The sequence below is a fragment of the Lolium perenne genome, chromosome 5, assembly GCF_019359855.2.
Source record: "Lolium perenne isolate Kyuss_39 chromosome 5, Kyuss_2.0, whole genome shotgun sequence".
In the NCBI taxonomy this organism is placed as follows: domain Eukaryota; kingdom Viridiplantae; phylum Streptophyta; class Magnoliopsida; order Poales; family Poaceae; genus Lolium; species Lolium perenne.
In genome coordinates this window covers 241,429,254-241,440,891 of record NC_067248.2, presented here as the reverse complement: position 1 = coordinate 241,440,891, position 11,638 = coordinate 241,429,254, and the positions used below count along the sequence as shown (strand labels likewise).

The following is an 11,638-nucleotide window of genomic DNA, read 5'->3' as shown; positions in this document are numbered from 1 at the left end:
AGATTTATTATCACACGATGTTGAACACTAATTGCAAACAAGTGTAGAGTTTCAAGTTTTAATTTTTCCCCAAAATTTGAATTAATTAAAGGTCATATAAAAATTGAAGTTCAAACCCTAGTGCTTGACTTAGGTCAACTTCAACACTGGAGTTTAGATTTGATCACTTTCGTTTACGAAAGATAAAACTTCAAAAAAATCCCGCATTTTGGAGATGCATGCTATCCAAATGAATATTTTAGATATCTATTTTCCCAGGTCATATTCTTCTAGCTGCTACACTATGATAGCAGGATTTGTGTCTTTCTCTTTACAAGAGAGTGGAATGGGAGAGTGACTTCTTGATCAGAACTGGGTTAGCAAATGAAGATTATAACTTAAATCCCCAATTGAGCCCCCTATTCAAGATTTATAGTGGTATTCTCACACCCTCAATTGAAAAGGCCGGGTAACCACATCAACTCATCCACTCTTCATCATTTGAACCAAACACAAAAAAGCTTATCCCTGACTATCATTCATCCCTTCTAACCAAATGAAAAAAACGGCTACCACTAACTACGTGATTGGATAAATCCCATCCCCTAAAGTATACTCCCATTGACCAAACAGCGCCTTAATGTATGCCGGCCGTAGCTCAGGACATCGACACATCGCTCCAACATTTTGCGTGCGGACACGGCAACTGCTACAGAAGTACCATACAAATAACTAGCAGGTCAACATCGCCTGATCAGCATACCCATACTTGTCGAGCTTTGCTTGTACGCTAGCGCGGTCAGATCAGCTCCGTACGCACGCACCACTAGCTAGATAGCAATGGCTTCTCCCGGCGAGACCGCGCAGGCACAAGCCGGCGTCGGCGGCGGCGCCGGCCACGTGCTCCTGCTCCCGTACCCGAGCCAGGGCCACGTCCACCCGATGCTTCAGTTCGCCAAGCGGCTCGCGCACCACGGCCTGCGCCCAACGCTCGCCGTCACGCGCTACATCCTCGCCACCTGCACGCCCGACGCCGCCGCGATCGGCGCGGTCCGCCTCGCCGCCGTCTCCGACGGCTGCGACGCTGGCGGGTTCGGCGAGTGCAACGACGTCACGGCCTACCTCTCGCTCCTGGAGTCCGCGGGGTCGGAGACTCTCGCCGAGCTCCTCCGGGCCGAGGCCGCGGCGGGTCGCCCCGTCCGGGCCGTGGTCTACGACGCGTTCCTGCCGTGGGCGCGCGCCGTGGCGCAGCTGCACGGCGCCGCCGCCGTGGCCTTCTTCACCCAGCCGTGTGCGGTCAACGTGGTGTACGGGCACGTGTGGTCCGAGCGGGTCGGCGTGCCGGTGGAGGCCGGCGCCACCGTCGGCCTGCCCGGGCTGCCGGCGTTGGAGCCAGAGGGATTGCCGTGGTTCCTCAAGGTCGGGCCCGGCCCCTACCCGGGCTACTTCGAGATGGTGATGAGCCAGTTCAAGGGGCTGGAGCTAGCCGACGACGTGCTGGTCAACTCTTTCTACGAGCTGGAGCCACAGGTGAGCCAACTGACCACATGATCTCTACCTAAGACGAAACAAATATTATTACAGTAGCATTATTCAAGTGCTCCTTTTCAGTAAGTATTAGTATTATTCAAGTTTAATTTTCGAGGAATAAATAATACTACTACTATTGTAATTCTTCGGTGTAAAAATATATGTCTCACTCTTGTCTAGATACGGCTAAAAATACATCCATATTTGGATAAAGCTAAGACATCTATTTTTAGACGGAGAAAGAACTATTCATAAATATTCAAGTTGATACGAATCTGCCCGATCGTGTTGCCAACTTGCCATGTGCCACAATCACCCAGAATCAACTTTTGATCCGATGCAACAGGGAGCACGCCTCCGACTCCGAGTGGGTTGGAGCCGCCCTAACGAGCATGAGAGACAGTAGACTAGTAGAGCTAAATTATATTAGAGCATCTTAATTTAGTTGTGGCCCCTACTCTCTTTTTTTTTAGATTGTCGTGGCTCCTACATGGTGTTGGGTATGAGCGTTGGATCGGGTGTATACTAGCAGCTGTGGGAACTTCTGTCTAGTGGGGGGCTCCAAAATTTTCTTTTAATCTAGTTTTATAAATAAATAATCATAAACGCATGTAGTCTAGGACATAATATAAGGTATCCGCTACCAAAACGCCGTAAAATTTGGTCATGCATTACAAGGCCGTGTGAAATGGATGGAAATCGGATATAACAAACCCCATCCGTTGCCGGTGTTGGCGCTGGCTTCTCTAGGGTAGAGGGATCTTCTGTTGCCGGTGTTATTACTATTGTTGTGGCCGTTGCCCTCCGTCGTTACAAGATGGCCGCCCCTCCTCCATTTAACATGTCTTCATCTCTAGGTCTATGTTCGATGTGTTGGCCTTCATCCCCACAACTCGTTCCTTTTCGAAATTGATCTTTGTCTTTCTCATTGAACAACTTGTCTTTGTTGAGTTGTTTGTACATGTCATGGGCGAAGAGAAATATTAATTCTTAGCCAAGGCGTAGAATGCTAAATTGAACAACAAGAGAACTTACGTGATCTATCGGCGACTTGCCACTCTCATGCTGCCCAACAAAGTCACATGGTACCCGTTGTATTTGTTCACGCACATTTGGATGAGACTCCACCTATGTGCCGTCGCATTTGTGTTGTGTTCCATGTGCATCTTGTGATACTATTTATCAGTGTACTCGCGATGGCAGTAAACTTTATTTGTCGGCTATGTGGGCGTGGGATGGACGCGAATGGGAGAGCGGCATGCCAGAGAAATGAAATGGGTGGAGGAAAGAAAGGGAAGGTGAAATAGATTACGGTTGTACATAGTTAGAGCATCTCCACTCGTCTCCCTCAGAAGCCCCCCACGACCACTTTTTTTCATCCGGACGGCGAAAAATGGCCTAGTCAGGCCCCCGGTTCCTCGTTTTGGTCCGGATTTGAGCCTATTTTCGTCCGGACTCCCCATGCCATCCTCGGTTTCCCGGGGGTCTCCCGGGGACTCCGGATGGAGCAAAACCAATCGCCCACGCCCACGTGTCTCCTCTTTCGTCCGGACTCCCCGGGCCATCATCTTTTTCCTCGAGAAACGCCGCTTGGGGAGCACACGACTGGAAATATACTGCCCCCAATGCCAAATTTTCGTCCAATCCGGACGAAAATTTCGCCGGATTTGGGCGTGAAGAGAGCCAACGAGTGGGGATGCTCTTAGCTTGCATGGTTGCCACTTATGTCTGTTATCTGGAGTGCCTAGGTGGTCCCACGTGGGCCGAGGTTGGCCTGTGGGCATCCGATAGTATTTTGGGCCGCGTCGGACCTAAGCCACATTTGGGGGCCGCGGGTTTGGAGAGGCCTATGAAGGATGCGATAGGAGATGTTTTCATGCTACAAATTGTATAACTTACATGCGCGATCTATGTATTTTTGATCTTTTTATGCATGATATAATTACACATGTTTAAGTTTTATACACGCATAACTGCATATTTTTTTTAGTTGTCTGATCTTTGAAAATACCTCGATTTCCAAAAACACGTTGATTTTTTTTCTCACATACGGGCCTTCCTATTGGGTCAAAAGTTGAGTTTACCGGCCCCTCTACGCGGTCACATGAGTTCTACAGTTGTACTTTGATGCTTGCAGTTGCAGGTACAAGTTGCTAGCTCCAAAATGGTCAAAGAATCAACAACGTTCAATTCAAAGAACCAGCACTTTCCCAGTGAAGTTCATTTGAAATTACTTACTCGTTGCGCGGAACTAATTTTTGATGCAACTGTGGGGGATGCAGGAGGCGGCGTACATGGCGTCGGCGTGGCGCGCCAAGACGATCGGTCCAACGGTGCCGGCGTCCTACGTCGGCGACGACCGACTCCCGTCGGACACCAAGTACGGCTTCCACCTCTTCGAGCTCACCGCCGCGCCCTGCGTCTCATGGCTGTCCACCCACCCGCCGCGCTCCGTCGTGTTCGCCTCCTTCGGCAGCCTGTCCAACCTGGACCCTGCCGAGATGCGGGAGGTGGCAGAGGGCCTCCTCGACGCCGGCCGCCCGTTCCTCTGGGCCGTCCGCTCCTCCGAGTCCCACAAACTGCCCGCCGGCTACGCCGACGCCGTCGCGCCGCGCGGCGGGATGGTGGTGTCGTGGTGCCCGCAGCTGGAGGTGCTGGCGCATCCGGCCGTGGGGTGTTTCCTGACCCACTGCGGGTGGAACTCTACGGCGGAAGCGCTGGTCGCCGGCGTGCCGATGGTGGCGCTGCCGCAGTGGACGGACCAGCCGATGAACGCCAAGTACGTGGAGGCCGTGTGGAAGGCGGGCGTGCGGGTGCGTCCGGCCGCCGAGGACGGGCTCGCGCGGAGGGAGGAGGTGGCGAGCGGGATCAAGGAAGTGATGGACGGCAAGAGGAGCGAGGAGTACAGGAGGAACGCCGCCGCGTGGGCGGAGAAGTCCAGGGCGGCCAGCAGGGAGGGCGGGAGCTCCGACACGAACATCGCCGAGTTCGTCGCCAAGTACGCGCCATCCGAGTGATTTATTTGATCATCTAAAGTACATTTGTACCCGACGCTGGCTTGTTGGCTGGAAATAAAGTACTGTAGATTATTAAAAAATACAGTATGACCATCTAAAAAGGAATTTAAAAACTTGTTCTCAAATGGACATCGACATCAAAATTAACCTTCACCTTTGTCCATCAGCAAGAGGATACTGGTAAAAAAAAGGTGGGGTAGTGGGTCGTGGCAATAGAAAATCTCTACAACGTAGTATTAAGGTGGAAGCGGTGAAATACTGATGGTATGACAACCCCGCGGAAGGTGCAGGTTACAGAAAGACCAAGGAAGAACGGTGATGACAGTTTGGACATGGATGACAATTCGCCGGGAGCAATGAAAATCATAGGATATAATGGCCGCGCCCCACGGGCTCTGCTGAATTTCACTAAGCGAAGTTGCCCGGATGTTTTATTTCTATCGGAAACTCACCAAGAGAAGTGGCCAACAGAATGTCTTAAGCGAAGGTTGCGAATGGATTTTATGGAGGTGATACAGAGTAACGGATGAAGTGGTGGTCTACTACTGTTGTGGAAGAAAGAAGTTCATATCTCACTTCGTTATAAAACTAATATCGATGTTGTGGTCGGGACTGGGGCAGAGAATGTGTGGCGTTTTACTGGATTTTAAGGAGAGCCACGGTGGCAGGATAAGCACTTCACTTGGCAGTACTTCCGTGATCTTCATGCATCGTGAATTTTCCTTGGCTAGTGATGGGCGACATCAATAAGATTATGTACCCTTTTGAGAAGGAGGGGGAAACCAAAGACCTCAACACTATATGAAGGCCTTCAGAGATGCGATGGAGGAGTGCAACTTGTCGGATTTTGGGTATACCGGACCCAAGTTTACATGGCATAGAGGAAGAATTCGAGAACATTTGGATCGTGCTTTGACAAATGAAGCTCGGAATACAAAATTTGGGGATGCAGTTTTACAAAATATGCAATTAGCAATAAATCTATCCCAGATGGATGGAATGATAGGGTGATCGTGTTAATTCCCAAGGTTGAAAATCCAGAATTGGTTACCCAATATAGGCCTATAAGCCTCTGCAATGTTTTGTACAAGGTAATATCTAAGATCATTGCTTTCCGGTTGAAACATATTCTTGATGATGTTATATCTCCGGTGCAAAGTGCTTTTGTGCCTGGGAGGTTGATTACTGACAATGTTCTGATTGCATATGAATGCATGCACAAGATTAAGAATAGAAAGAAAGGAAAATGGGGGTACTGTGCGGTAAAACTTGATATCCATAAGGCATATGACCGTGTTGAATGGAATTTTCTAGAAATTATACTGAGAATGCTTTGTTTTTAGCAAGGTTTTATTGACCTTTTGATGATGTGTGTTCGTTCTGTGAAGTATAAGATCAGATTTAACAATCAAGAAACTAATTCTTTTACTCTGAGTAGAGGACTTAGACTTATTTATTTCTGATTTGTGCAGCTAGTCTTTCAAGTTTACTGGCTCATAGAGAGGAGGTTCGTGGTATGAAGGTGCCAGGGTTTGCAGAAATACGCCATCAGTATCTCATTTACTCTTTCTCATTTACTCTTTGATGATGATTCCCTAATCCTTATGAAGATAGATAAGACTAATGCAACCTCATGGAGATAGGTACTTGATCAATATTGTGCAAGCTCGGGACATCTGGTTAGTGAGGCAAAGTGTAGTATGTATTTCACCCCAAATATTGACCCAGATGTCAGGGCAGAATTATGTTCAGAACTAAACATCATGACCGAAGTTTTGTCTGATAAATATCTTAGACAACCTGCAATGGTAGGTGTGGACCGAAGTGATAGTTTCATGTACTTGCTGGAGAGGATTATTAAAAGATTAGAAGGATGGAAGGAGAAGTGCGTCTCAATGGGTGGTAAGGAAATTCTTCTGAAAGCTGTTATACAGTCTGTATCAGTTTATGTTATGTCTGTTTTTAATATTCCCAAGAAGTTGCTAAAGGAAATGACTGATGCAATGTCAATTTTCTGGTGGGGAGATACGGAGGAACATAACCGTATGCATTGGATGGCTTGGTGTAAAATGTGTATCCCCAAGAAGCTTTGAGGAGTAGGCTTTAGAGATCTGCATGATTTCAACATTGCTATGTTGGCAAAGCAAATCTGGCGATTAATTTCAAATCCAGATTCATTATGTGTCCAAATATTACGAGCTAAATACTATCCTGATGGCAATATTTTAAAGTATGGCCCTAAAAAAGGCACATCTTTTACTTGGCAAAGTATTATTGCAGGAATAAATGTTTTTAAGCGTGGATTTATATGGAGAGTTGGTAATGGAGAGTTGATCAATATATGGGACGACCCATGGATTCAAGTAGCCTAGACAAAATGATCCAAACTCCAAAAGAACAAATATTGCTAAAGTATGTGAGAGAACTCATCAATTTGGACACAATGAAATGTGATGAAGTGGTGGTGAAGGAATTATTTAACCCGATCGATACAATGAGAATCTTGAGAATTCCACTGAGTGAAAACATGACCGAAGATTTTATTTCATGGCACATGACAAAATCCAGCAAATTTTTCAGTGAGATCTGCATGCTATGTTCAATGGAACCATCTAGATGGGCACAAGTTAGACCGGACAGCAGATCAGAGCTCCTCCTCCCATAATCCGGTTTGGGAAATTTTGTGGAAACTTAAAGTCCTAAGAAAAGTTAAAATTTATATATGGAGGGCTCTTCATGGTACTATACCAGGAATGTATGTACTTGCAAAAAAACATATACCTGTATCAGGGCAGTGTCCAGTTTGTGCGCAGGGTGCAGAAGACGTGAAGCATCTTATTTTTACATGTAATCGTGCGAGAGATGTGTGGGAAGCCCTTGGAGTAAAGAAAACAATACAAGAGGCAGTTGTGGTGGACAGATCAGGATCTACGATCTTAGAAGAAATCCTTCAAAATAATTTTCGTAAACCTTCAGTTCTAGGGTCTCTTGGCTTGAAGGAGACAATTGAAGTGGCAACATGGTATATCTGGTGTCAAAGGAGACAGTACTGCAAGGGTGAACATGTTGTTTCGCCATCAATGACAGCACTTGCTATCCTTGGTTTGGCCTTGGATTATGGTGGAGCTGAATCAGGAGCGGAGGCACGAGTTGTGGCCTGGAAAAAACCAGAACCCAATTGTTACAAACTTAATATTGATGCCTGTTTCTTTCCTCATGGCACAGGTTCAGTTGTTGCGGTGCTTCGAGATCACAAAGAAAAGTTGTTGCTGGTAAAATTTGGATTGGAGAAAATTGTAGGATAACGTTGCATAGAAAACAAAAATTTTCCTACGGCGAACACGCAATCCAAGCCAAGATGCAATCTAGAAGACGGTAGCAACGAGGGGGTATCGAGTCTCACCCTTGAAGAGATTCCAAAGCCTACAAGATGAGGCTCTTGTTGCTGCGGTAGACGATCACTTGCCGCTTGCAAAAGCGCGTAGAAGATCTTGATCACGATCGGTTCTGGCGCCACGAACGGGCAGCACCTCCGTACTCGGTCACACGTTCGGTTGTTGATGAAGACGATGTCCACCTCCCCGTTCCAGCGGGCAGCGGAAGTAGTAGCTCCTCTTGAATCCGACAGCACGACGGCGTGGTGTCGGTGGCGGTGAAGAAGTCCGGCGGAGCTTCGCTAAACTACGCGGGCTATATGGAGGAGAGGGGGGCAGCTAGGGTTTGGGAGGGGGTGGCCGGCCACTCAAGGGGGGCGGCCAGCTTGTGGTCTTGGGGTGCACCGCCCCCCTCCCTTGGCCCCTCATTATATAGGTGGATCCCCAAGTGTTGGTGTCCAAGTCTTCGAATAAGACCCGAACAAAAAACCTTCCATAAGAGGGGGAAACCTAGCCCAACTAGGACTCCCACCCAAAGGTGGGATTTCCACCTCCCATGTGGGGGGTGGCCGGCCCCCTATGGGGGAGTCCACTTGGGACTCCTCCCCACCTAGGGCTGGCCGGCCATGGAGGTGGAGTCCCATGTGGACTCCACCTTCCTTGGTGGTTTCTTCCGGACTTTTCTAGAACCTTCTAGAACCTTCCATAGAACCTTCCGCGACATTTTATTTCACATAAAATGACATCCTATATATGAATCTTATTCTCCGGACCATTCCGGAACTCCTCGTGATGTCCGGGATCTCATCCGGGACTCCGAACAAATATTCGAACTCCATTCCATATTCAAGTACTACCATTTCAACATCCAACTTTAAGTGTGTCACCCTACGGTTCGAGAACTATGCGGACATGGTTGAGTACTCACTCCGACCAATAACCAATAGCGGGATCTGGAGATCCATAATGGCTCCCACATATTCAACGATGACTTTAGTGATCGAATGAACCATTCACATACATTACCAATTCCCTTTGTCTCGCGATATTTTACTTGTCCGAGGTTTGATCTTCGGTATCACTCTATACCTTGTTCAACCTCGTCTCCTGACAAGTACTCTTTACTCGTACCGTGGTATGTGGTCTCTTATGAACTCATTCATATGCTTGCAAGACATCAGACGACATTCCACCGAGAGGGCCCAGAGTATATCTATCCGTCATCGGGATGGACAAATCCCACTGTTGATCCATATGCCTCAACTCATACTTTCCGGATACTTAATCCCACCTTTATAGCCACCCATTTACGCAGTGGTGTTTGGTGTAATCAAAGTACCTTTCCGGTATAAGTGATTTACATGATCTCATGGTCATAAGGACTAGGTAACTATGTATCGAAAGCTTATAGCAAATAACTTAATGACGAGATCTTATGCTACGCTTAATTGGGTGTGTCCATTACATCATTCACACAATGACATAACCTTGTTATTAATAACATCCAATGTTCATGATTATGAAACTAATCATCCATTAATCAACAAGCTAGTTTAAGAGGCATACTAGGGACTTCTTGTTTTCTACATATCACACATGTACTAATGTTTCGGTTAATACAATTATAGCATGATATATAAACATTTATCATAAACATAAAGATATAAATAATAACAACTTTATTATTGCCTCTAGGGCATATCTCCTTCAGTCTCCCACTTGCACTAGAGTCAATAATCTAGTTTACATTTGTAAAGATATAACACCTTGGCCTTCTGGTGCTTTATCATGTATTGCTCACAGGAGAGGTTTTAGTCAACGGATCTGACATGCTCAGAAACGTATGTATTTCGTAATTCATTTGCGTCTCAACGCATCACTCATTTCCAAATGAGTTGGCATTAAATATGTTTGGTCTTCTGGTGGAACCTTAATTCCGCGGTCTGAAATATGTCACTAATATTGTCACACACAATATAGTTTCAAAGTTCTGACTCTGTCGGAAATACACCAAGTTCTTAAAGAACCTCTTGACTTAACATCCTTTGTCATTGTCAAAACAATGACATATTTTGCCTTCTTTTGTAGAATCCGTCACAATATTTAGAACTCTTCTAAATCTAGCATAGACAACTTCTAGCTTATTGTGCTACCTTTTAAAACAACACTTAGTCTAATTTGAGATTGAAATTTTATTTTTATATGTGACAAAACAAATATCGGTGTAATCACCTTACAGCAATTTGTTTGTCATTTCTCCATATAAAACTATATATATATACTTGGTTCTTCTTAAGTACTCAAGAATATTATTACTGTTTTTCAGTGATCATCACATGAATCATGCTCATAATACTCTTAGAGCATAGGATATCTGATTGTGTACATATTATTCGTGATCTATAATCACTCATGTGTTTTTACTCATTGAATGTCAAATACACTCAAGTCTTGTTAAAACTTCACATGATAAGAACATCTTCTTAATATTTCTGTATTGAACTATTTCAATATCCATTCTATGTACTTTGACTTAAACTTATTTTGTGTTTCAATCTATCTTCATAGATCTTGACACTAAATTTGTTTCAGTCCATATCCTTTCATTGAAGTTAATTCTCAATGAAACCTTTTTAATCAAGTATATAATTACATCATTTATAACCAACTATATGTCACCTACATAAAGTATTATAAATGTGTCTTAGCGCTCCCACTTAATTTCTTGCAAATGCAAGCCTCTTCATCGTCTCTGATGAAATCAAAAACTCTTTGACTATTTCATCTGGTGAAGATTCCAACTCCGTGATACTTACTTCATCCAATTTGAAGTCGTATACCTATCTAGTATTCCACGGACCAGCAAAACTCTTGGTTGTATCTTGTATACACCTTTAATACACACTTCTGATAAGTAATGTATTTTGCCATCCTACTAACATATCTCTTAAAGGAAATATGTAGTGTTTACTAGAATAATCCATATAGACTTTAAGTATTGCTACGGAAGATCTAATCTTGTCGTAGTCAACTCTTTGAACTTTGTCATAAACAACTTTTCGACAAGTCAAGCTTCTTCAAGGATATTTCATCCAAGTCCATCAATTTTATAGATCTATTTACTTTCAAAAAGTTTTTATCTATCTTGGATTTCATGGCATATAGCCATTTTAACAGAGTCAGGGCCCATCATAACTTCTTTGTTTATAGTTGGTTTATCATTGTTCAAAATCAATCCTTTGTCCACAAATCATTTATTTGATCACAAAGTAAACCATACCTACAAGGTTCAATATGTACTTCGATCTTCATGGCTAAAACACTTTGTAGTCATGGGAGCCATGATCGTTGTGGCCGCTTCCGAAACCAATTCCGATGCTGCGCTACTCTGATCATTATGCTCAGGTTCATAAACCTTATCAAATTATATTGTCCTCCCACTCAAATACTTCACTAGAAACAATTTCTCGGAAATAAGAAACATTGACAAACACTTTTGTCTTTGTCTCGTGGGAAGAATTCCCAACTAAATCTCTGGGATAACCAACAAAGACATTCATCCGATTTTGGTTGTAAACTCTTAGACCAAAATTTAAAGAAAAGACTATTAGGGTTTATACCCATACCATAACTCGTATGGTGTCATTTCAACGGATCATGATGATGCTCTATTTAGTGTAAAAGCGGTAGTCACTAAAGCATAATCCACAAAAATATAATGGCATCATAATATTTTAT

General features: G+C 44.6%; 1 protein-coding gene across 1 annotated transcript; it reads left to right on the top strand.

Annotated features, from left to right (window-relative positions):
• Window positions 1-699: 699 nt before the first annotated feature.
• LOC127302446 (UDP-glucosyltransferase UGT13248) lies at window positions 700-4,679 on the top strand. Its single transcript, XM_051332917.2, has 2 exons — window positions 700-1,509; window positions 3,792-4,679. Exons 1-2 carry the CDS (start codon window positions 820-822, stop codon window positions 4,524-4,526), a joined length of 1,425 nt encoding a protein of 474 aa, XP_051188877.1. The 5' UTR covers window positions 700-819; the 3' UTR covers window positions 4,527-4,679.
• Window positions 4,680-11,638: the final 6,959 nt, after the last annotated feature.